Source organism: Colletotrichum destructivum, chromosome 7 (genome assembly GCF_034447905.1).
Source record: "Colletotrichum destructivum chromosome 7, complete sequence".
In the NCBI taxonomy this organism is placed as follows: Eukaryota; Fungi; Ascomycota; class Sordariomycetes; order Glomerellales; family Glomerellaceae; genus Colletotrichum; species Colletotrichum destructivum.
Window position 1 is genome coordinate 2,690,879 of NC_085902.1, and position 24,121 is coordinate 2,714,999.

The following is a 24,121-nucleotide window of genomic DNA, read 5'->3' on the forward strand; positions in this document are numbered from 1 at the left end:
GGGGAGCGACTGGGCCGATCAGAATCTTGTTTGTCTCGCGCTCTCGCCTCCTCGACGACAAACAAAGAAGGCCCCCAATCGGCTGCACGTAATAGGTCACGTCGAGCTTTGCCGGCCCGAAGTTCTGAGTTCGAGACTCAGCCGAAGATGGGTGAGTTCTGGTCATGGTCAAAGGCTGGGTAGATGAGCGGGACAAGATATTGGGTTCCATTCGTGATTGAGTCTGTTTCCGCCATCTTTCTAGGCACGTTTGATCCGGCTGACGACTCGCAACTCTTCCAAAACGACGATACTGATGACGAAGAAGCCGCGAGGCCCATCCTGCTGGATTGGGGAACCAGCGGGCAGTGTGTTTGACAGATCGGGCCTGATGATTAATCCCTTTAGTGTGCTGCTTCGGCCGCGGGTTCCAGCAAAGGACTGCACTTAGGAAAACTGAGGAGCTGTCCTGGGGCTAGATGCGGTGCCGTGATGTGGAGAGACGCTATCAAAGTCAACACGTGGGAAGAAGACGCAAATGGCGGATGGACGCAGGGATGCGGAGGCGGTGGAAGCGGAAGCGGAAGGCGAGGAGGAGATTTGGGGATGAACCTGCGCAAGGGCCCGCCCCGCCGCCGACTTAGCCTTTTTGTTTTGTTTTCCTTTATTTTTAAACAGGCTTTCAGCTTGTATCCGAAGGGGCAATCTGATTGCATAAATGACGGGACACGCACTTGGCCTGCATATCTTGCATAACTTACACAAACATAGGTCCATGTCTACGTCCGCGTCTTTGTCCTGTCATGCATCAACTGCATCGAGATGCCCTCTGCCGTGTCCAAGCGCGCACCCTTCAACTGACAACTGCGGTTGCAGCTGCAAATGCAACTGTCCATGTTTGTGCGTGCATTCGCATTCTCTTTCTCGCAAAAAGAGAGGGGGAAGAGGGTCAATCACAATCATTCGCACAGCACATCCTAGGTACCAACAACACTCCGCACCATGACCTGTCATTGGCCAAGCGCGGCTCGTTGCTCACATTAGCTGCTCGAATCAGGCATCCAGTTCACTGGACTGGCCCCAACGCCATCTGTCCGCCACCTTCACAGTCGCTGTCACCGTCCACCGTCCATCCCATGGGTACTCTTCCCTCCCTTCTCCCACCTGGCCCGAGCAAGCTGCAAAAAATGTTTGTTGCTCCGCCGATCAGAGCAAACAGAGATTAGCTCCGGCCTGAGACATGCAGCTATCGTACGAGCAAGACACAAATTATCGATTGCGCCGAGCTGAGCTGGGGCCAACTGTTTGCTCTTTCCTCCCACAATATTAACTGGCAGCAAGCCTGATCAGTGGTTTTTGCCTATCGTTCTATGTCAGTGTCCTACACTGACTCACCTAGTTACACTCTCCTACTACCCACTGACTGGCCCACTCGCCCGCTCGCTCACTACCAGCGACCTAGTCCAGGCACCTCGCCTGAGGAATGACACCACTTCCGGCTGCTAGCCTCTCACTTCCAACGTACAGGCGGCGTTGGAGACCAACAAAGGCCCGAGTGTCAATCTAGCTCGAACCCTCCCGCTTTATTCATGGCGACCCGGCCATCGGCATGTCGCCGATCCGGGTGCACCGGCTCATATGTCTGCATACGCGTCGCGGTGACCGCTCTGTCACTCGACACTTTGCGCGAGCAAACGGCGCTGCGACGCCTTGGCTCTTCCAGTCTCCCGTTGTGCTACCAAGTCAGGCTAGTGCACTTCTGGCAACCCGAATCAACCGTCTTCTCGTATCAGCGGTTGACGGCGCCGGCGGTGGCGGTGGGATAGAATGCCGCGGAATGGGCGCTGCCAAACTGACCCGAATTCTTCAAATTACGGAGATTCTCTGTGCCTTTTGGGCCCTTTTCTTTCTACGGTGGCTGAAGTTGAAGCCCGGATGCTTTGCCGAATCCATCCGGTAATTCATCTGTCAGTCGTCGCTGCATGCGGGATGGCGTCCGCCTGGCGGCGTTTCGAGAGACACTTGCTTGTTTCCGTCATCGGGATATTGTAATCACTGCGACGCAAACAGCCACCGACGCCGGCATGTCATCCACTCCTTCATCCCTCACGTAGCCTCTGGGGTTGGACAAGTCCTCGGGGGTGGCTGGAGCCCCGAGCCTAACATCGGTGGAAAGTTTCCCTCTTCGGCCTTGGTTGGTGTCTCGTAAGCCACCGTCGATGCAAGCGCGCAAGCAAGACACCCCGGATCTCCAAGCCATCGAGACCGGGATTACCATCTTGACAACGGGTCCTTTATATTGGCTATCCCGAGATCGCGATCGATGGTTCCGCCTCTCTTTCTGTCCGGAACTTGTGTGATGAGCACGAATCCATTTTGATTGATGACATCCCTAGGAGTCTGAAAGACCGCATGCGTCCGTCTGGACAGTGAGCTCAAACCCGAAGATCGGGTCAGCTGTTGTGACATTGAACCCTCTAGCCTAAAATCAAACCGCGCTCAAAAGACAATACAGCTCTAGACCCCAGCCCATTTCCAATGGAATACTGGCCATGGGACAATGGAAGGAAGGGTCGACGGGGAAAGCATGTCTTGGCATCGATTCTTGAATGGATCCACCAGTGTGAATACAATGGCAGCCGTCATCAGGGAGAAGCGATAGAACAACATTGCTTCTGACGGCACATTCCAGAAACATAGCTATGTTGTATCTCATGACTTCTGCTTTCCTATTCACCATGTCATTTCGTGCCCATGTCAGTCTCCGCATTCTAGAACTGTCTGCCCCGATTAGTCCGGCTAGCCGTACCGGTTGGTGTCTGCTCCTGGACCCGGCACGGCAGACTGTGATCCCACTCCCAATCTTCCGTGCGGGCCAAATCGGGCGGGATGCTGCCAGTGGGGTTCGGCCCCTACAATCGCGTGCACTATGATCTCAATCACGAGATCACAAAAAGATCGGAGACCGTTTCGGCGGTTGCTCTTTACGACGTCGTATTTCCCCGTATTTTGATTACTTGGCGGTGACCGACGGCCCTTCTGGGAAGGGCTTGGCCCGTCGATTCCTTGGCCTGATGGAGCATGATGAACTCCATCGCGGCAGACACCTTCCCGATTCAACATCACGAACCGGGTGTCATTGGGCATTTAAGCTGCCATGCGGCGCTCACCAGTAACATCGGTCCTCTTTGGATCTCAACGTCGGCTGCAACATCATGAGACTCAACCCATTAGTTTCTGGTACCGCAGGGCTGGCGATGGTGTCGCTGGCGACCGCGCAGGAGAAGTGCGGCAGCGAGGAACCGGCCCCCGAAGCTTACAAAGCCGCTGTGGCTTTGCGCGCCGCGCAACGCGCCGAAGGCATCTCGGCTGGGTTTCTCAGCAAGCGCGAGGAGGGACTGCTCATCACGACGTACCTGCACGTCGTCGAGGATGAGGCGCATCGGGGATTTGTAACGAACACGATGATCAATGACCAGGTACATCCCAGCCCACGGCCAATACCACAGTCTCCAAGGGGGTGTAATACAACCCAGTGGGTTCGCGTGCGCGACACTGACCGCCGAGCAGATGAGAGTCCTCAACGAGACCTTCGCCCCGCACAACATCCAATTCGTAGTCAAGAACCTCACCCACACCGTCAACGACGCCTGGACGCGCCAGGCCCGCATCAAAGAGAAGGCCGAGGCCCTCCGCCAGGGCGCCTACGACGAGCTCAACATCTACTTCGAGACGGGCCTCATGACGAACCCCAACTCCGCCACCGGCGTCGGCAGCTTCCCCGTCGAGGACCCCTGGAATACGGGCATCAACGGCACCTCGTGGTATACCTACGACGGCTGCCACGTCAGCGTCGGCACCATGCCCGGCGGGCCCGGCGTCCCCTGGGACCCGGAGGACAACCAGGGCAAGACGGCGACGCACGAGGTCGGGCACTGGTTTGGGTTATTCCACGTCTTTGACGGATTCGACTGCTACGGCGAGGGGGATCTAATCGACGATACGCCCGCGACCATTGTCGCTACGGTCGGGTGCCCGGAGACTCAGGATTCGTGTCCTGATCACCCTGGGCTGGATCCGATCCACAACTATATGGACTACACGAAACACGCATGGTAAGTTGAAAGGATGTGGTGGTGGGCTACTTGCAGTCTTACTAACGAGGAGGCAGTATTTCCGAGTTTACGCCTCTTCAGGAGGAGCGAATGTACCGTTCTTTCAACACGTTAAGACGGGGGAGATGAAAACGCTTCCCACCTTCCAAGCTCTCTAAATGTAGATTAGTCTCCCTCACTATCCCGCACCACCCAGTTGTGCTGCCTAGAGCCCTTCACTCGTCTTGACAACCCTATCGCGAGAGGTCAATCCCTGGTAGGAGCGGAATGGGACCGACCTCATCGACAAAAAGGAGAACAGAAATGGCGCGTCGTTATTCCAGGGGTACAGAGACGGGAACAGGGGTCATCACTAGACCATAAGCTCTCCCCCAACGAGACCAACATTGCCCAGTATCCTAGGGCATAAGAACCTGCAATCCTTCCAATTTCATCTTTCCGGGCATATTGACGCCCTTAGTAGCTGCCAGTGGGATTCCGCAAGAAAAATTCGCATCGATTATGCCAACCCGGAGCCATGAGCAGCTATAATCCCGGTTTCTCCATCCAAGCAGAAGTTGACCATTCAGGCGGCCTTCGCGCTTATTTACATGCTGAGCCTTGCCATGTACATGCTGAGGCAGATGCTGCCCGGAAAAGAGATGGAACTTTGCGGACTGCTGTGTCAGGCGGCCGCCGAAGCCAAGGGCTTGGGGTTAATAATCATTTTGTCGACGGTGTACTGGGGTCTTTGCATGCCTATGTTTGTTTTTCCAGTGAGGAAGTTGACAGAGGTTATGTTAGTAAATCCATGAGGCATTCCAGTGGAGATTGTGTCAAGCCGTTCGGGGAGTGGAGGGTTTGATCGTGCATATATTCATGCTAGGTTCGACAAGGAACAAGTATCAGTAACACCAGGGGAACTCGGACAGTATTTCGTCGTGGCCACGTGGGTTCCGGTACTGTTGAACACGGGTTATATCCTTCACGCCAAATAGCCCTTCTTGACGCTGTTCCACTTGGTGCCGATATCAATCGCACATTTGAGGCCGAAGATGATTTTACCTCACTGCTTTCGAGGCTGTGGATAGCAGTGCAGCAAGACGATGATTTGAAAACCAGGGACCGCCCCTCCTTGACAAGTATGTACTTTCGCGGGGTGTCTTTTTTGACGTTACCAATCCCTGAACTCGCTTCATTGAAGCAAAATACTCACATTAATCATACCTTTACCGGACGAGATGAAGATCAAACATCGGGGGTTGTAGTGTAGACGGCGTTTGTAACGATGAAGAGGAGTAAATTGAAACTAAACTAAAGCAAAAGGTCTCTGAGGAGGACGAGTCATTAGGACATGTGCTCACGAGAAGAGGCACAGATGTTACTCAAATTGAAGACACGCTGGAGACCTACCTATGTTCCGGTAAGGGAGAGAAGCGACAGGTGGGCGACATCTTTTAAGATAGCAAACTTGTTGCTGGGGACGCCCTATGAAGACACAATGTGGCACATTTTCTCTACACTGCTGTTGATGTCGCCCCCAAAGCGACTGGAAGCATGGCATCGACCAAAGTGAATCCATGACCAACGGCGCTGTCCGATCTTTCTTATCTTATCGCCGAACCGGCACGCGTTCCGACTCTCTTGGGATCCTGAGCCGGCACGGCCCGGAACTCGGGGGCGGTGGATCACCGACCGCCGAAACCGGCCGGCAAGACGGAAAAGTCACCGCTGGAAGCTCTGTGCCAATTTATGGTGACTGCCTGCGAGAAAGAAAATCCAGGACACAAATTTGTGAGTAGCAAGTCCTCGCGAATCATCGACTGGCTTCAAACGTGGCGTCATTCCATATGCACATATGTATTTACAACATAGAAATACGAACAATTCACTTGAGGCGTGCTCTCTTGTCCTCCTTTTTGCCCAGAAAGGCCAAGGTGCCCTCCCACGGAAATTTTTCAACTGGGGCACTGAGGCCAATGAGAGAATTTCATTACATATGGCGGGCATCGGCTCCGGCAGAGTCCGTATCCGGCTTAGACGCTGACTCGATAGTTTTCCGCTGCGTCTGTCGCTTGCTTATTGACTCAATGGGCAAGGAGATCAAATCCTGCATGTTTTGCATCCTCGCAGCGTCTCCGTCCTATTCCCGACACCCAACGTTCGGCCCGCGAAAAGCAAACACAACGCGCGCCAGACACCCGGTCAGTCTTGTGAGAGGAAAGAAAGTTTGCCTCTCCGGTTCCTAGCCAACACCCACGACCGCCAGTCAACAGCAGTACGGGCACCTTTGTGAATGGGCCTTTTCCCCCGCTCTGTCACCAGACTCCGAATTGGTGAGCCAAAACGGGCGGAACAACGCCGTCGTCCAGTGCCGAAGACGGGCACTTGACGCAAGTTTCGACTCTGTCTCCAGCGACATCAATCCGACCGACAACAACCCCGAGTCATCGCTGCCCCGGTATGCCTGCTCACTCCGATCATTCCGTTCAAGAGGACAGCCACGGTGTCGTGGTGCGGGTGCCTGACAGTGCTTCCAGGGCAGCGGAGAATGAGAAGAACGGCGCTTCGCCGACGAGTCCTGATGGCGACCGGTCGAGTGAGCCGGTAGAATTTAAAGAAGGCGGCTACGGATGGTGAGTCTTCTGGCCCCAATGTGCCGATCAAATTCGTAGTACATGACATGATTTGCTAACACGGTCGGACATGTAGGGTCGTCGTCGGTTGCGTCTTTCTCATCAACGCTCACACCTGGGGCTTGAACTCGGTAGGTGGATCAGACTTCTCATTCGTTGACGTGACGCAAGACACGGCGGTGCTGACGGGTGAGCACAGTCTTATGCCGTTTTCCTCGCCTACTATCTCAACTCCGGAGCCTTTCCCGACGCAAGCCCCATCGTTCTGGCTTTCGTCGGCGGCTTGTCCTTCTCCGTCGGTGAGTCTCACTCCCCACCGGGTTCCCCGGATTTTCCCTCGTCATCTCACTCACACCCCCGGGCCAGCTCTGCTCATCGCCCCGATTGTAACCTTTTGCATCCCCCGTATCGGAACTCAACCGACTCTCGGCATCGGCGTCGTCGTCCAAGCGTAAGTCCTGTCCACGTCCACCTCCGCATTCTTCCCTCCGGATCCTGACACGCCGGTTCCCCTTTCCAGCGCGGCCCTCATCGGCGCCTCTTTTACAACCCAGATATGGCATCTCCTTCTATCCCAGGGCATCGGCTTCGGCGTTGGAATGGGCTTCACCTTCAACTCCACCGTTGGCGTCGTTCCCCAGTGGTTTGTCACCCGCCGGTCTTTCGCCAATTCCATCGCCACTGCCGGCTCCGGCCTCGGCGGCCTCATCTACTCCCTGGGAACCAATGCCATGATCCGTAACATCGGCCTGCCGTGGGCGTTCCGCATCCTCGCGATCCTGTCGTTCGTTGTGAACGGCGCGTGCTGTCTGATGATGAAAGACCGTAACAAGGCGCTCGGCAGCGTGCATGTCGCGTTCCACAAGGATATCTTCAAGAGGATCGAATTTTGGCTGTTCGTGTCCTGGGGCTTCTTTGGGCTGTTCGGGTACGTGATATCCGTCTTTTCGCTGGCGGATTACGCGCACACGGTCGGCTTCAATGCCAGCCAGGGGTCCATCCTGTCGGCGATGTTCAACTGTGAGTAGAACCCCCTACGTGTTTCCCTTATGCGGTGCAAGAGGTCTCGCAGGCTGACGTTGTCGCCTAGTGTCCCAAGGCATTGGGCGTCCCGTTATCGGGCTCGTCAGCGACCGCTTCGGCCGCATCAACGTTGCTGGGCTGGGCACCCTTATCGCCGGCCTCGCGACGTTCTTCATTTGGATCTTCGCCGGCAAGTATTTCGCTGGCACCATTGTCTTTGCGCTTTTCGGCGCTTTTGCCGGCGTGCTCTGGCCGACCGTTGGACCCGTCGGTGCCGAAGTCGTCGGGATCCAGCTCCTCCCATCGGCGCTGTCCATCTTCTGGATGATCCTTGTCATCCCGGCAACCTTTGCCGAGCCCATCGCTTTAACGATCAAAACCTCGGGGGTTGACGCGTATCTGAACGTCCAGCTTTTCACTGGTGTCATGTACATCGCGGCCTTCGTATCAAGTAAGTCGACAAGCCAGGTTGAAGATGCTAGCTGTCTAATTGAAACCGTAGTTTGGTTCCTTCGAGTTTGGAAAATCAGAGAACTAGAGACGATCGCTCTCTCAGAAGAACAGCATGAAGACGTTTTGCGCAATGACGACGCCGTCTCCTTGACGACCTCGAGGCGAACGGGTCTCAACCCAGGCATCTTTAGGTCCATACTTCAGGGCATGCTGACATTGAAGCGTGTTTGAAGGATCTATCAAGGGGACATTGCGGAAACAACATTTACTCATAGAAGAATGGCTCCTAGACTCGATGCCAAGTTCAAACCGCTTACAAAATCAATCACCTTGCCGTCTAAACAACCTTCATTTCAACCAATCAGTCTCCAGAATCCCGGGATGTAACTCGCCATCAGCCCTCTGACAACTCTGTACAACACTTCGGGTACGTATCTTGCAACCCCTTGCTTCGCCAGGCCCGAGGTAACACCTACAGCTCCGATGCCTTTGTACGCCTCCTCCGTCGCCAGTTCCACAAACGCCGCACCGAGGTCTCCGTATGAAACGGCCACCCCGACGGACTCGACGCTGATTGAATACCCGCTGGCCTCTTCCTCGATGATCGCCGGTGGCTGCACGAGCAGCAACTCCATCAGTCCCGGCTCGGCTTGCAACGTCTCATGGGCCTTGAGGAGGTCGGCGTAGGGGTAGTAGAATGCGTTCTTGATGGCCCACTCCACGGCAGCCGGTGTCTTCGCACTAAAGCGCTCATTCCAAGTCGCCGACGAGAGCAGGAGAAAGCGCGGTCTTGCCCAGTCCCCTCCAGCGTCATCCTTGAGTTGCTTCAGCGCTGCAACCATTGCTTTTGTGCCGTCTTGAAGCACGCGGACGGTGGGCTTGTTGTCGTTGTCGCCGAGCGTACAGATGATGGTGTCGGCGCCTTCGAGGCACTTCTTCACGCCGGAGACGTCGGTGACTTGGCCTTCGAATATCTCGACATTGTGGTCGGCTTTGAATTGCGGGAACTTGGAGATGAGCTTCTCGCGAGAGCGGACGAAGATCTTCAGCCTAAAGGGGTTGTTGGGCTTCGCAAGGAGGGCTTTTAGGGTTTCACTTCCGGTGCGTCCCGTTGCGCCAAAGAAAGCCAGGGTGCGGCCGTTGCTTGGTGTGGTTTCCGCCGACATGGTGGTAATGTGTAGTATCTCTCTCGATTCTCAAAGGTTTTTTATTAACTACTTGACTGGAAATGTCCATGGGCGCAGGGCCGGGACGCAGATTTATACTCAACATCTGTGACGGTTAAGATACTTACTTTCGTCTCTTTTGGTCCGATGACGTTATGAGGGGTGAGCAGGCGGGTTTTGGCCGGACACCATCCTGACCGGCTTGATCTGGACAAATGCGAAAGGTCGGTCCGTGGGAAAGAACGCCCCATAAGAATGAGCCGGATATCTTCGAGATGAACCCAAGGCAATTCAAGCACGGGGTAATGGATTGTCCAGTCTGGATCGACTCATCGAGCGGCCCGTCTGCTACGACGACTTAGCGCAAGATCGTCGTCATAGACTCTGCGAGCCCTTGGTGCACGGCGGCAAACATTCGCCGAGCACGCGAGCGTCATAGTCTCATAGGCTCCGCGAGAAGTCATGTAACCCCAGCTCCACCGCCATGCAACAAGGCACGAGCTCAGTTAGGGGAAGGGGTGTCGTTTTGGTTAAATTGGAGATGCAGTGTCTTTTTTTCGGTAGTCGGTGACTGAAATGTCCGCTTTTTGTCCGGTCCGATATTTCGGTCTCTGGGTCGATTGTCAATTGATGAAAGGCCGAGACTGAGGTGAACCAGCGTTTTCACATGTCCGAGATTTCCGAGCTCCGACCTAAAACATCCGTTCATCTACCGAGGAGTCCAAGTGAACTGTCGAGGTTGCGTATAAGAGAGGATGGAAATGGACATATTGCTGGCCGAAGAGCAGTAGGTCAGTATTGAACGACCAGCCATGGCAGTTGCACCGGTTCAATCATAGAGCAAAAACGTAATTTAAATTTACACCTTATTGATTCTTGTCTTGCTCGCACAGCATTCTAAGACCGCAGATCCACGTGGGAGCCAGGATAACGTTTCGCTCGACGTCAAGAGAAGAACACCTAAACTATATGTGCGAAGTCTATTGATTCCCGAACGTCAATCTAAAAGCCAATCTCAACCTTACATGAGTCCAATCAAAACAACCCCTTTGACCGTGCATGATGATGCTTGAATCTACATAGTGCATAGCTGTGAGTCTATGTTCGGATGTTCTCACAAACAGAGTCAACAGACGTACCTAAAAATCAATGTCGGCCCGCTCATTGTACCAAGTCTCCCTGCATTCAGCCCTGGCAGAGCCTGCCGCGACAAATCCACTCGTCGCCGACTTTGGTGCAGGTGCACTGTCTAGCGACGAGCTCGGCGGGCTCGGTGACGGGAGCAGCGGCGACAAGAGCAGCAAAGACTGCGGCAAATGCGATGATGGATAACTTCATTGTGTCAGAGAAATAGTTGCTTAGATTCTTAAGGTTGGGTGGGAGTTGCGAAGTTGCGAGAAGACGGATTAATGGCACCGTCCGTCGTCGGGTATTTATAGTCATGCCACCAAGATTCGATTGCAGTTTGGTGTCGTCGTATTGACATTAAGAGCATTGTGTTGCTTACTCCGTGCTCCTCCTTTGCATTGGATTCCTTTTGCAAGCTTCCTGTTACGGTAAGCCTCAGACATCACCAAGCGCATCTCCGCAACGCTCAATACGATGCGTCCACATGGAAACATTATCACTTGGAGGCTTGATTGACCTGTCGTACGCTCACTGAGATCTGCATAAGCCCCTAGCTTGGGGATCGAACTCGTATGCAGCCGCGTCTCTCTATTTCACCGCGATGCCATATGTAGAAGGTCTACAGGTGGAATTCCGCATCTGGTCAGGACATGTTCCGCGTTTGTTATAGTCGATTCCATTCGACCCCCCCTCTTTTTTTCATTCTTTTTTTCATTTTTTTTTCTCATTTTCTTTCAGCCATTAAATCGTAAGGCCTCTTATGTACAAGCCGGTTGCCGTCCTGTAGCTCATGCCCAGGTTCGCCGCAATTGTCCCCCGTGACCAAGTCAACTTATATGCCACGACCACAGTCTTCCATGATTGGAATGTTTCCCGTTTGTCTTTTACTAGCCAGCAAACAAGCTGTGACCAAAAGAAGCTTCAAAGAACTACCCATTAACAGCGCTTAGGGTCTGGAGGGGGTTTAGCTTCAGAACAGCTAACGCAGGCTGAGAAGGCATGCTCAGGGCCCATGATTCAGGAAGCTGGTGGCACGTGAATCGTTAAATGGTCCATTGAATACAGTGGCAGGCTTGTCTTCATGACCAACAGCAAGGATTTCGGCTGGGCAATCCACTATCGCAAAGAGGAAAGTGCGCAGGATAAAGGCATAAGAATCCCTTTGATCTCATCATTCAGCAAGTGGCATGGCGCAACGACACAAGGACGGCTTGCTGGGATGTGTGGGGCTGGTTGTATTATAAACCTCTTGAGTCCCGTCCAGGATATCCACATCCGATATGGTGTAGTGGCCAACATGATGCCCTCTCAACTCGCAGATCCAAACTGTGAAATGGAAAGGCATAGCCCCGAGTTCGATTCTCGGTTTCGGAATATTTTTGGAGCTCTATCTACCCTGTAGATCATGCATGGTTATTGCTTCTATTTTGTTGCATGCCCAGTTGCTTCAACGTTTTGTATGTGACAAGCCGATTTTGCTCTCAAGGCATCCTCCCCACTCTTAAGAAATTTTTCAATGTCTTGAATCAACTGTATTTTGCTCTCTGGGGCAGTTGCATGTTCTGAAGCGGCAACATCCTAGGTGCATGTGCCTGGAGGGTCGATTCGCCAGTACCCTAAATGTTTACCCAATCTGCAGAAAGATCTCGTCTGTATCCCGCGCTCACACATACATGCAGCTCAACCATGTTGCTTTAAAGCAATCAAAACTCAACCGGCATGCGGCATGCGGGTAACGCCTGAAAACTACTCTCGATGCGAGACTTTTCCGAACACAGCAAGTCACTGTGACATGCAACATTCCGGTCAAGCTCCACGTCTGCTTGTCTTTGGCCATTGGCCAATACGGTTGAGCGTGGTCTTCTTGGCAGCAGGTCAACTCATGTGCGTTGCACTGCAGCTCGCTCCTGCGATCCTCGTTGGCACGCAAGACTCATCACACCTCTCCGTTGCGGGGTTCTGGAATGGGGGGATGATAAATATCGTATCATGGCTCTTCTGCAAAGGACAGCGCCCTGTCGCTCCCTTTCCCCGTTGCACCCTCTATCTAAGTTCAAGACTTGAAAAGCCATTGTCATCTCGCCATGACTTTTGCCTTGTCGTTGATTCTCTCCCTGGTGGCAGGCTTGGTTGCGGCGCAATGTCAAGAGCAAGTCAAAACAAGCCTCGACGCAGTCAGGGAAGAATACGACTATGTTGTGGTCGGGGGTGGTACTAGCGGGCTTGTTGTCGCCAACAGGCTCAGCGAAAACTCAAACAGTAAGATGCCCTGATCCCCTTGGAGAAGAGGGAAGCCGGATACGTGTCACAGAAGCACAACTGACCCCTCTACAGAGACGGTGTTGGTCATCGAGTACGGAGACTTTGCCAACACGGTAAACGTCACCGTTCCGTACTTCGTAATCACCGACCAGTCGGCCCGCCTCTACAACGTCACCTCTGTTCCGCAAGCCCACCTCGGCAACCGCACTTCACGGCTGCGCATCGGGGCCACTGTGGGCGGGAGTTCAACAGTCAATGGCATGGCCTGGGATCGGGGTTCGGCGGCCGACTACGACGCATGGGGGGCTCTGGGGAACCCGGGTTGGGGCTGGGAAATTCTGCTGAAATACTTCCGCAAGTCCTCGACTTTGTCACCCCCTTCTCAGGAGTACGTTGAGAAGTACGGCTACGAATGGAGCCCGGGGGCGTATGGAAACGGGCCTGTGCAGGTTGGTTTCCCCTCGTGGCAGTGGCCGGAAGCAGGTGAGTCCCGTCGACCTGCAGAGTCTTGAGCTACTGACCTGATTCTTTCTCCTCAAGCCCTCCAAGCACAAGCCTGGGCCGAGGATGGCACAGTCCCCAAATTGACAGACGGCGCCGACGGGGACAACGTCGGCATCGCCTGGCTGCCCACGAACTCGGGAGGCGAGAACGCAACTCGTTCGACTGCAGAAACCGCGTACTTTCACCCGGCTAGTGGGCGCGCGAACTTGCACCTTCTTGTGCGCCACTACGGAGCAGCTGTCAAGTTCAAAGGTAACGAGACGAACGGGCTCGACATCGGCAGCCGAGATGGCTCAGAGACCAAGTTCGTCAAATCCAAGAACGTCATCCTGGCTGCAGGAGCTGTCAATACCCCTCGAATACTGCAGCTGAGCGGGGTCGGCCCAGAAAGACTTCTTCAGTCCCTCGACATCGCGGTTGTAGTTGATCTGCCCGGTGTCGGTGCGAACTTTCAAGACCACCCTGCCATTTTCATGGTTTACGACTGTAAGGCGACCCTCTTCCGTACCCTCGACCGCGACGACGATGACTCAATCTCACCTCTACACAGTTACCAACGACACGGCCATTAACCCGACTCTGATGAGTAACGAAACCTTCTATAACAGGTCATGGGCGGAGTACCAGGCCAACAGGACCGGGCCGCACACTCACGCCTGGGGAAACAGGGTTGTTTTCACGTCCCTACAAGACCTCGACCCGGCCAACTATCGGTCCATCGCAGAAGCAGTCGGCGAGCAGGAACCGCTCCTCCACCTCCCCGGGGTCTACGCGGAGAACCCGACCCTGGTCGAGGGCTTCCTCCGGCAGCGAGACGTCCTGAGGGAGCAGTTTCTCGACGCCAAGGCCGGCGTGATGGAGTTTACGTTCGGCGGCGCGGAGAACATCCCCGTGGTCCTGCAGAAGCCGCTGTCGAGGGGCACGGTCACCATCAACAGCACCGACCCGGACCCGGCCGTCGCGCCGCGGGTCGACTTCAACACGATCGCCAACCCTGTGGACGCGCTGCTCCTCACGCGAGCGGTGGCCAAGGCCCGCGCCTTCATGTCGAGCCCGGCCGTCGAGCCCCTCGGCGCGGTCGAGGTTATGCCGGGCCCGGGCGTGACGAGCGACGCCGAGATCGAGGCGGCCATGAGGGACTCGTGGCTGGCTTCGAGCTTCGATCACCCGGTCGGGACGGCGGCAATGATGCCTCGCGAGTGGGGAGGTGTCGTGGACAGCCGCTTGAGCGTCTACGGGGTCGAGGGCCTCTGGGTCGTGGATGCAAGCATCATGCCTATACTGCCGGCGGCGCATACTCAGGCCACAGTCTACGCTGTGGCGGAGTACGCGGCCGATCTCATCAAAGGCTTCGAGTGAGGCTGATGAAGAAACTGGATGTTTGTACTTTTTTCCCCGCACGAACATAGTTCTCCAGGCCATCGTTTGAATTGCTCCTGGCTTGAAGTATGTCGTCACACCGGCGGCTTTGAGAGCTTAATTAGTCAATAGTAGGGCAGTCAACAACACTTTTGTGTTGAACCCCTTAACTAATCTACCAACACTTCAAGGCTTGGATAGATTCCCTTGCTCTAGTGCTGCCGTTCGCAGAAGAGGACTTTCCTCTAAGCTATGGCATACCGTCTGACGTTTCCGATCATCAAGGCATTCCCATCACCACTTCCATCCGCAGGACTCGCACTCCACTGTCAGGCATCTCCAGAAAACTCGGATTATAGCTCGTCTCAACCTCGCAACACTCGACTCGAATAAGACGCGCTTTCGGCTGAAACTCGCTCTCGACGTCTTCCTGGCCCTGACCAAGACGCCGCTGGATGATCCTCTGCCGGGCCACCTCACCTTCTCTGGATGTCTCGTCAACATGATTCCCAGCCAGCCGGCTTCCAAAAGTCACTTCGCCGCTCCGAGACCGTGGGAGTTGCGAGGATTGCGCACACACAGAGAGCGGCCGTCGTAGGGCATATCCGCCAAGAGCCTCAGCCTTTTGAAGGAAGGATATCAACCTCCTCCTTCTGATGGTATTCAGTGGACGGTTGAAAGTAAAACCAACTTTGAACGTATGGCGGGATCGCAACCGCTTTTCTTCTCATCCCCACCACTTGCCTGCACTAATAACAGCAAAAATAGAGAGAAGCACCGGGACCCGTCAGGTCCAGGAATGCGGAAGCATTGAACTAGTAGTTGGGACTGGAGAAAGAAACGCAAATTTTGAACCTCATCGATGCCCTTGGTATATTATCTTGTCATTCGGCTGCACGATTGACGCTGATACCGCCGACTCTCGGCTGAGGACAGACGCATCTGCCGTTTAGAAATAATTTCTTTTCCTCAATAGACATTTGCCTGGGGCACTGCAGCATCAAAAGCACCCCCCCCCCCCCCCCCCCCCCCCCTGCCGCATCGAAATACTGTGAGCGGTAGCGAGGAAAAAATTGCGACAATATCTTCCCCTGCTAGCGGCCCGAAGGCTAGGTAGGGTCTCACACAGTTCCACGCAGCTTTTCCCAGCTATCGATGCAGTGTATCGTCACTCAATGGGTGCTGCTCTGTACATAACCTCGCCAATTGGGTCCCCGAGACCCCTTGTCCCCCGGGGTCGCATCGCGTCCCTAAGTTCCCATTGCTACCGCGTACCGACAACCTCGAGTCGGAATGGCGCGAAGGTGAGTGCATGTTTAGTCTGCAGTCCAGATCGCCCAGGCCTCTTGGCGCCGGCCCATACAGAATGATATCTCGCCGCTCTCCCATATTTTCCTTCCCATGCTTTCTCTTTCGCTCGCGATGATTCCCGTCTTCTTCTCCTAGCCAAGCTTTCCAATCCTACTTGTCTCGAATCGAAGGGAGCACGCGATCTGAGAGCGAGACACAAGATGGCGCAAGCAGGCTCAGTCGAGATGCGGCAGCCCAAGAGCGACTACGCCGCCGTCAACACGACCAGCTCGTCCGGCAACACCGAGGACGGCACCGAGAACCGTCATCATGAGAGCGGGTACGAGCACACCGACGGCGGCACGGGAGATTCGTCGCTGAGGGTAATTCGTCAACTTCCTATCACCCGGCCCTCGACGTTGCGCTGTAACTGACGACGGGATCCAGCGGCTGTTCTCGTTCTGGCAACTGCTAGCCTTCGCATTGATCTTCATGTCGTCATGGGAGGTTATGGCCATGGATATGGGCGCGACCTTTTACAACGGGGGGCCGCAGACGCTTGCTTGGGGCATTGTCCTCGTCGTCGTCGGCGCCATGGCGCAGGCCCTGTCTATGGCCGAGCTGGCGGCGATCCAACCCATCGCCGGGGCGCAATACCATTGGACTCACTTCCTTGCGCCGCAAAACCACCGACGGTTCATCACGGTACGTCTTCCGATTTCGTTTCCGCTTTTTCCTTTTAGCGTGGCTCTCGGTCTCCAGCCTCGGGCTCGAGATTCATGGTATCTCTCACGACTCGTGAGAAAGCCAGGACTGACCATCCCTCCTACAGTGGATGCAAGGCTGGGTGACCTGGTTCGCCTGGGTGTCGGCCCTCGCCGGCTCGGCCGCTTCCGAGGCCAACATCATCATCGGGCTCGTCAGCACCAACTACCCGTCCTACCAGTTTCAGCCGTGGCACATCACTATGGTCATCATCGCGCAGCTCGTCGCCTGCGGGCTCATCAACATGTACGCGTTCCGCACGATTCCATGGATGGAGCTCATCGCCGGCGTGCTGCACATCGTTCTGTGGCTCATCTTCGTCGTCGTGCTCCTGACACTCGTGCCGCGCGCCAGCGCCGACTTTGTCTTTTTCGAGCGCACCGTCAGCTCCGGTTGGACCAACAGCTTCGTGAGCTGGAACATTGGCATGCTGGTGCCGGCGTGGGGGTTCATCGGGTTCGACGGCGTGGTGCACATGGCGGAGGAGGTTCGGCAGGCGAAGCAGGCGGTGCCGAGGGCGATGCTGTGGACAATTGTGCTCAACGGCGTCCTGTCGTACGGCATCATCATGGCCATCCTGTTCGGCATGGGCGGCGCGACGGAGGAGATTCTCGCGTCAGACTACCCCATCATCCCTCTACTCTTCAACGCGGCGGGGCCCAAGGCGGGGACGGCCATGGTGTGCGGGCTGCTCATCATCACCTTCTGCGTCGTCGCGGCGTCGCTGGCGTCGGTGTCGAGAATCACCTGGGCATGGGCACGGGACGGAGGTTTGCCGCGGTACTTTGCCAGGGTACACCCTAAGCACCGTGTCCCGATCCGCTCCGTGTGGCTGCCGTGCATCATCGTCACCTGCCTGTCGCTATTCACTGTCGGGAACACGGCCACGGCCACGGTGTTCTCGGCGTTCACGGCGCTCTCTTCCTTGGGCCTGTACAGCTCGTACATCATCGCCATCTCCTGCATGCTCCACGCGCGCATGACGGGACGCATCGGCCACGGTCCCGAGTACCAGGTGCAGTACGGCGGCTGGTCGTTGCCCAAGGGGTGGGGCCTGCCAATCAATATCTACGCGCTTCTATGGTCGATGTATTTGACCGTCTGGCTGCCGTTCCCACAGACCGTGCCTGTCACGGCGACCGAGATGAACTACGCCGGGCCCATCTACGTGGTCGCCGTGGTGGGTGCGCTGACGCTGTGGTTCGCCAGGGGCAAGAAGCACTGGCCTGGGTTGAACAAGACGGCCATCGAGAACGTCGAGGCGTACAATTAAGGCAGTGTTCTACGAGAGACGCACACGATTCGATGCGTATTTTTCTGTACATAGCTGGTTCGCCTTGATACCCCGTATTAAAGATAGTTATTAGACCAAAGGCAAAGGCCGGTGTCTTTGTTTCGAAGCCGTCGATATCTCAATCATATTGTCCCCGGTGGCCTTCCCGCGTAGTCGATGCGAAGTACTGATGACGAGATGAGCGCTGGTTGGAAGGCAGGGATTCAGTTGTTGAATGGCATTGTGTGTGGCCTGGCGTCGCCTCCATGGTCCAAGGAGAGTAAATTGTCCTTTGAGACAACAAACGGACGTGTCCAACGCAAAGCGGGTGCCTGGGGGAAGTTAGGTGGCTGTATGCCTGAATGCGCGTCACGGGCTAGGGGGAAATACGCATGCAATTCGGCCGCTGACGTGGGCTTCAATGGTCGGCTCCAGGCCACCGAGATAACCGTTGCAATTTGTCGATTTCCTACCTAGGGCTGTGACAAGCGCCTCTGGAATACGGGCTTGTATGGCCCGACGAATAGTTGATTCCAGTGGCACAGTCCAAGTCGGTGAGTCTCGGTCAGATGGGAGGAAAGTCTCCGAAGGGGGCAGCCGGGCATGGAACAACGGCGGCGACTCGCGAGTCGGCACCCGGCGGTCGGGCGGGACCGACAGGCACTAAAAAGAGTCACATGGCGCTCGGACACGGGGGAAGCCTGGAGGTAAAACATGGTGCCTGTCAGCCAAGAGACGTCTACCATGTCTCGGTGATGAGACGCGTATTGGATGACTGGCGGCAGTCTGCGGTCGAGCCAAACCTTGCTGCCATGGACACGCAGGCAGGTAGTACGCAGTACGCGGCTAATACAATTCAGTCGAGCATCTCAGCATGGAAATAGCGGGGCGGTGAAGTGATGAAGGACCGGTCTCGTGGTAAGGAGTATTGCGATGCGGACATCATTCGTCGGTGAGCCCTGCGTGAGAGAGGGGATGGAGTGTGGGATACAATTGGGTTCGTCAGGTCAATCCCCTTGTCAGGCCCGGTTTCAGCTTGCCTGCTCCTACTTGTCCGTCTTCATACCTTATCCTTATCAGCTCGGTCACTTATCGGCTTATCGGCCAACCGAGCTATCCCCCACATCTACCTAGTGATCTGGACAGTGGTCTCTCTCCTCTCGATGACGTAAGGTGGAACTGGATGCAACCAAGCTCCGATCGCCCCTCCCTTTGCCGTGAGCCCCTCCGATCCCCCAACTCTCTGTAACCGTACGCCCACAGCACTTGGGCATGGGCATCTATCTGCCCAGTAGAGTACAGAGTACTATGTACATAGTAACTTATCCACCTACCTACATAGGTGTCTCGGTACAATGTACGCATCCCGTGAGAACCCCCGGCTTCCAGCGGCCCCCTACCCAGTGTGCTGTGTAATCACCGCCCCGCGCTGAGCTCACTTGACCTTGGCCTGGCTTTGTCCTCGTGCTCAGGACCCCACCGAGCGCGCTGGGTGCCGCCGCTGCGCCTACGCCTACTGTGCTTCTAAGCCTACACCACCTGCACCTGCACCTGCACCTTCACCCGCACCCGCACCCCCGCGACCTGCATCTATCTCCAACCCACCCGTCCTTCGGGTCTGTTCAGACCTGTGTCAAACTTCAAGATACTTACTCTTACTCACTTACACCACCCGCTAGACCTTCAGCCCTTGACGGGAACGTTTTGGAACCCCCGAGACCCCTTCGAACGCTCTGTCTTCCACCCACCTGTCACCCCAACTCGGTTCTGGTTCCGGCCTGATCACCCATCGAGCAAACGCCCGTCATCCTCTTTCGCCCGACGTCGGCTGTGCGCTCGCTGCTGCTGATGCTGCTGCTGCCGGACGCGCGCTGACTGACCCGTGCAAGGTTACGGACCCTTTCCATTTCTTCTGGACCCTGCTGCCGTCGCGACAACCTCTCTCTTACACTTCACTCGGCTCTATAACCTTATTCGAGCCCTCATTTCGCAATCATGTTCGACGTCTTCGCCCACCTCTTATCGTGAGTTTGCACAACTGCGCGTCGAGGCCAGCCGTTTGTCTGCTGCACTCATTTCTTGCGCCCCCAAGCCCACCTAGAGCCCGTCCGAGTCGCTTCTGCTTGTGGACCGACGCTTTGCTTCGCTTTGCTAACATCCCCTCTTTCCACGCCATAGCTCGATCGCATCCTTCCTATTCCCTCTGTTCGCCTCATACAAGGCTCTCAAGACCTCCGACCCCGCCCAACTGACGCCATGGCTCATGTACTGGGTCGTCCTCGCCTGCGCCCTCCTTGTTGAGTCCTGGACTGAGTGGATTCTCGTCTGGTACGTTCTCGCTGCTGGCACACTCTCGCAGGCAATCACTCTCGTTATCGCGATGCCTTCGTGAACCACTCCCACTAACACCGTCGCAGGATCCCCTTCTACGCCTACATCCGCCTCCTCTTCCTTCTCTACCTAGTCTTGCCCCAGACCCAGGGCGCCCGCATCATTTACCAAACCCACGTCCATCCCTTCCTACAAAATAACGAGGCCCAGATCGAGGAGTTTATATCTGAGGCCCATGACCGCCTCAAGGCCGCCGGCATCGCCTACCTCAAGCGCGCCATCGAAATCATCAAAACGAGCGTGCTCGGCTTGCCCCCAGGCGACCCCGAACCCGCGCCCCAGCCTGCTGCCGCCGCCGCCCCAACTCAGACTTATACCCAGTCGCTCCTCGCCCGGTTTAGCGTTCCCACTGCGCGCTGGGCTCCTGCGGGCCACGCTGGCTCTGACTTTTACAATCTTCTCGCCGGCGCCGTGTCCGCCGCCACCAGCGCCGCCGCGGGCGGCGCTGCGCCCGGCCAGCACCAGGACCTCTCCAAGTCGGGCTCCCTTATTCCGCCCGAGCTGCAAGGCGGTGAGAGGACGAGCTTCATTGCTGCCCAGCGCGAGCGTCTCGCCTTCCTTATCAAGGCCCTTGACCGTGAGGCCGCCGCGTCCGAGACGGCCTCGGCCGAAGCGTTTGGCCGTCCTGGCAGCATGCAGCTCGACGGCAGCGAGGAGGAGCCTACACAAAGGCCGCCGAGCGCGCATAGCGGGCTGAGTAAGTCGCGTAGCGAGACGGACTTTGAAAAGATTGATGCCGAGAGCGGGGCCGAGGATATCGGCGGCGACGACGAGGACGGCACTGTCCGGCGGAGGCAGACGAGCGGCGGCGGGGGAGGATCGTCGTGGATGCCGTGGGGCTGGGGCGCGACGCCGACGGCCGAGAACCCCGAGGGTGGGTCCAGCTCAGGCTTGCAGAAGTGATTGATTGCAGCGCCTCCGCCATGTCTGTTAGGACTTCGATGAGGGGTGTTTGGTGCCTACCTATCTAGGAAGGCAATGGATTTTATTCGTGGATGGGCTGTTGTTATTTACATGATTTAGATTTGGGTTGGCGAGGGGAGTCTTGGGTCAGCATGATACACTTCAAGGTGGCTCGTCATTGGGACCAGGAAACGTTCTGCGCTCCCCTACTCGATGCCCATTTTCAAGGGCTGAATAGACCCGGGAGAATCGCTGTGCCAAACAGTGAATTTCCTACTTCCACGTCCTTCCATGCTGGCAAGGCCAACCCCGCGTGATAAAGTACATGAGTGGGTATATTGACTGGCCGCTATGCACATGTATCTGTGGTGCGTCTATTCGCGCAACACGTCGCCCGCGGTCCTGCCCTCTCCAAGGCGAGGGGCCACAACGGGCTGTATATGTCTATTGGTACAATTGAGATTCCCGCTCTTTCTAATCCTACACTCCCCTTCCCCGCGGGACTTATTTTTGTATTATCCTCATCGACAACGACGCCTCGCATCCACATCATCCTCTCCAGGACTCAGTTCGTCCGCTTGAAGGGGTACGTAATAGGCACGTCTTTCCGGGTCCAGACCAGCTTCTTCTTCTTGGTCACGACGTGCTCGACCCAGACCTCATCGGCGTACTGCTTCCTGAACTGGCGGATGAAGACGGGGTCCCAGAGGTCCGAGGCGATGCCGAGGTCCTTGCAGCAGCGCATCAGCGCGTTGGACTTGCAGCCCTCGACGGCGGAAGGGAGGTTCTCGAGCGCGAAGTAGTTGTTTTCGCCCTGCGCCTGGGAGATGAATCTGTGCGTGGGGTTCGTGTGTCAGCCTTTTTTTTGTTTTGGGTCCCCCCTTTGTCCTGCTTTCTGGATTTCTGGTCGAGGAGTGACAAGAGACAGGGAGAGATAGAGAAAAGAGAGTCTGCGCTACAGGAAACAACGTACCGTCCTTCCGCGACGAGAGCATACTCCCTCGTCACAATCTTTTCGCCGACGACAACCTCACCCTTGGGCACGAGGCCCCAGCCGCCAGGGCCGAAGGCGGCGTTCAGGATGCGGCGGTATTTGATCTCGGGCAGGTAGATGATGCCGTCGGGCTTCACCTCAACGTCGTCCGGGTTCACGGGCTGGAGGAGGATATCGACGATCTCCTTGGAGAAGCGCTGGCTGCCTAGGCCGTAATACGACGTCGACCAGTCTATGGCATGCCCCTGTTGCTGCTGTTGCTGCTGATGTGGCTGGTAGGGAGGGCCTGCGGAGGCGGAGAACGAGGTGGTTTCGGCGGGGCGGGAGGTCGAGGGCGCTTCGGGGAGGGGTGTTGCAGCTGAGGGGGGGTCCGAGGGCGTCGGTGCGGGTGCTGTAGCTGGCGCCTTCGGTGCGGGCGCGGGCGTTGTGGTCGCCGCCTTCGGCGCGGCGGCGCGGGAGGTGTTCGACGCCGGGGATCTCCTGACGTAGCTGGATGTGGTGGTCGATTTCGCCGGGGTCGCGCGCTGGGCCGTAGTGGCGGCGGCGGCGGCCTTGGAGCGTGGTGTTGTTGTTATCCTGGCAACCTGAGCGAGGGACTGTCTTGAGGTCGCGCGGAGGAGCGGGCGGAGGGGCGCCAAGGGTGACGCCATGTTGGTGGTGGTGTTGGTGTAGGGAATGGTTCCTCGACCGTGTGTGAAGGGTTCAAAAGGGAAGGTCGGCGGCCGGGAGAGGGGGGGGGGGGAGAAAAAAGGTACCTAGGCAGGCAGGTGTGTAGTATAAATCAAAGAAAATCGCACGAAGAGGTGGAGGTTTCTCGTTGCGTCGCCGATGTTTGCTGCACGACTCCGGGGCGACAGACGGCGAACCTGCGGATTGAAATTTAGTCGGCGCGGGTGAACACGGCTCCGGGCGGCGGGAGCTTGGGCCACCTTCTGGTGAACACTGTGCTAGCGATTCTGTTTCTCGCACTGCTAATGGCATCGCCAATTTGTTGGAGAATTTGAGAGTTGGGATTCGTTCTCTCCTGGGTGAGATGGATCTACAGCTTTTGGTACAATGTTTTACAGTCTATTCAGGAGAGGCATGCGCTGTTGGCTTATGCATCCTTCATATCGGTCCGCTGGTCGTTGCCCTGCTGCTTCCAACAGCTCTTGAACCGCTCCATCTGCACCAGGGAGAAACATCGTCAGTGTCACGGAGCCAGAGCCAACGCCATCGCCAAAGCCATCGCCAGAGCCATCGATGCAAGTCCCCGAGAGAGCCCGAAAAAGAAATGGAGAGACTTTACCTCGGCCGTGCACTGCCTCCAGTCCTTCTTTTCGAAATAGCAGTCCGTCAATTTTGCGTTCTCGTCTACGAACAGAGAAGGTCAGGGTTAGCATAGTCCGCGTTTCCCGCTGAGCGGCGGCGGACAGGATCCGGGGGGATGTGGGGGATGCCGTACCTGCGCAACCCGTACTGAAGATGCGCTTGTCCCTGTATCGTATCGTCAGCCGAGAACCTATATCCTCTGTTTTCCGTTTGCTTCTTTTTCTCGCCTGGAGTTTTCTTTCCCGCCTCGCCGGCTTTGGGTGGCGAGCGACAAGTCTCACAAGAGTTGGGTCGAGTCCAACGTACCAGTCATCGGGCTCATCGTCGTCGACCGCCGACTTCCGCGCAGCGTCGCTCTCTTGCTTCGACATGGTCTCCTTTGTGTCTCAAATGCGAGAATAGGCAGCGGTGGTCGTTGAAGCTCTCGTTCGTAGCGTCGTCCTTCCTTGACTTCTTTTGGTCGTGTGCTAATGTAAGACTCTAGTTTAGCGTTTGAGATTCCGTTGGGGCCGTAAAGACAGTGAATGCTGCCCCCTAAAAAAAACGGGTTGACTCCCACCGTGGAAACTCACTCACTCGCCAGTCACCAC

General features: G+C 56.1%; 10 protein-coding genes across 10 annotated transcripts; 5 read left to right on the forward strand and 5 right to left on the reverse strand.

Moving 5' to 3' along the window:
- The first annotated feature begins 3,155 nt into the window (after window positions 1–3,155).
- CDEST_11357 (Putative peptidase M43, pregnancy-associated plasma-A) lies at window positions 3,156–4,920 on the forward strand. Its single transcript, XM_062927513.1, has 3 exons — window positions 3,156–3,458; window positions 3,550–4,094; window positions 4,151–4,920. Exons 1-3 carry the CDS (start codon window positions 3,195–3,197, stop codon window positions 4,221–4,223), a joined length of 882 nt encoding a protein of 293 aa, XP_062783564.1. The 5' UTR covers window positions 3,156–3,194; the 3' UTR covers window positions 4,224–4,920.
- Window positions 4,921–5,365: 445 nt separating this feature from the next.
- CDEST_11358 (uncharacterized protein) lies at window positions 5,366–5,822 on the reverse strand. Its single transcript, XM_062927514.1, has one exon. The coding sequence runs from the start codon at window positions 5,653–5,655 to the stop codon at window positions 5,455–5,457; it is 201 nt and encodes a 66-aa protein (XP_062783565.1). The 5' UTR covers window positions 5,656–5,822; the 3' UTR covers window positions 5,366–5,454.
- A 359-nt stretch (window positions 5,823–6,181) lies between these two features.
- Window positions 6,182–9,910, forward strand: CDEST_11359 (Putative major facilitator superfamily, MFS transporter superfamily). Its single transcript, XM_062927515.1, has 8 exons — window positions 6,182–6,709; window positions 6,786–6,840; window positions 6,909–7,008; window positions 7,076–7,160; window positions 7,230–7,729; window positions 7,800–8,183; window positions 8,235–8,612; window positions 8,664–9,910. The coding sequence occupies exons 1-7, from the start codon at window positions 6,537–6,539 to the stop codon at window positions 8,414–8,416; spliced, it is 1,479 nt and encodes a 492-aa protein (XP_062783566.1). The 5' UTR covers window positions 6,182–6,536; the 3' UTR covers window positions 8,417–8,612; window positions 8,664–9,910.
- Window positions 8,539–9,351, reverse strand: CDEST_11360 (Putative NAD(P)-binding domain, NAD(P)-binding domain superfamily; the record flags this gene model as incomplete). Its single annotated transcript, XM_062927516.1, has 1 exon — window positions 8,539–9,351. The coding sequence occupies one exon, from the start codon at window positions 9,349–9,351 to the stop codon at window positions 8,539–8,541; it is 813 nt and encodes a 270-aa protein (XP_062783567.1).
- Window positions 9,911–10,229: 319 nt separating the features above from the next.
- CDEST_11361 (uncharacterized protein) lies at window positions 10,230–10,794 on the reverse strand (the record flags this gene model as incomplete). Its single annotated transcript, XM_062927517.1, has 2 exons — window positions 10,230–10,426; window positions 10,491–10,794. The coding sequence occupies one exon, from the start codon at window positions 10,792–10,794 to the stop codon at window positions 10,537–10,539; it is 258 nt and encodes an 85-aa protein (XP_062783568.1). The 3' UTR covers window positions 10,230–10,426; window positions 10,491–10,536.
- A 1,704-nt stretch (window positions 10,795–12,498) lies between these two features.
- CDEST_11362 (Putative glucose-methanol-choline oxidoreductase, FAD/NAD(P)-binding domain superfamily) lies at window positions 12,499–14,604 on the forward strand (the record flags this gene model as incomplete). Its single annotated transcript, XM_062927518.1, has 4 exons — window positions 12,499–12,738; window positions 12,814–13,224; window positions 13,282–13,731; window positions 13,796–14,604. Exons 1-4 carry the CDS (start codon window positions 12,564–12,566, stop codon window positions 14,602–14,604), a joined length of 1,845 nt encoding a protein of 614 aa, XP_062783569.1. The 5' UTR covers window positions 12,499–12,563.
- A 1,180-nt stretch (window positions 14,605–15,784) lies between these two features.
- Window positions 15,785–18,015, forward strand: CDEST_11363 (Putative amino acid/polyamine transporter I). Its single transcript, XM_062927519.1, has 3 exons — window positions 15,785–16,277; window positions 16,342–16,599; window positions 16,727–18,015. The coding sequence occupies exons 1-3, from the start codon at window positions 16,116–16,118 to the stop codon at window positions 17,930–17,932; spliced, it is 1,626 nt and encodes a 541-aa protein (XP_062783570.1). The 5' UTR covers window positions 15,785–16,115; the 3' UTR covers window positions 17,933–18,015.
- A 1,344-nt stretch (window positions 18,016–19,359) lies between these two features.
- Window positions 19,360–21,251, forward strand: CDEST_11364 (uncharacterized protein). The gene is made up of 3 exons (XM_062927520.1): window positions 19,360–19,956; window positions 20,111–20,260; window positions 20,350–21,251. The coding sequence occupies exons 1-3, from the start codon at window positions 19,928–19,930 to the stop codon at window positions 21,224–21,226; spliced, it is 1,056 nt and encodes a 351-aa protein (XP_062783571.1). The 5' UTR covers window positions 19,360–19,927; the 3' UTR covers window positions 21,227–21,251.
- Window position 21,252: 1 nt separating this feature from the next.
- CDEST_11365 (uncharacterized protein) lies at window positions 21,253–23,073 on the reverse strand. The gene is made up of 2 exons (XM_062927521.1): window positions 22,200–23,073; window positions 21,253–22,059 (listed from the first exon to the last, which is right to left on the reverse strand). The coding sequence occupies exons 1-2, from the start codon at window positions 22,868–22,870 to the stop codon at window positions 21,792–21,794; spliced, it is 939 nt and encodes a 312-aa protein (XP_062783572.1). The 5' UTR covers window positions 22,871–23,073; the 3' UTR covers window positions 21,253–21,791.
- Window positions 23,074–23,210: 137 nt separating this feature from the next.
- CDEST_11366 (Putative cytochrome oxidase assembly factor 4) lies at window positions 23,211–24,029 on the reverse strand. Its single transcript, XM_062927522.1, has 4 exons — window positions 23,838–24,029; window positions 23,665–23,696; window positions 23,509–23,573; window positions 23,211–23,385 (listed from the first exon to the last, which is right to left on the reverse strand). The coding sequence occupies exons 1-4, from the start codon at window positions 23,900–23,902 to the stop codon at window positions 23,317–23,319; spliced, it is 231 nt and encodes a 76-aa protein (XP_062783573.1). The 5' UTR covers window positions 23,903–24,029; the 3' UTR covers window positions 23,211–23,316.
- Between the last annotated feature and the right edge of the window lie 92 nt (window positions 24,030–24,121).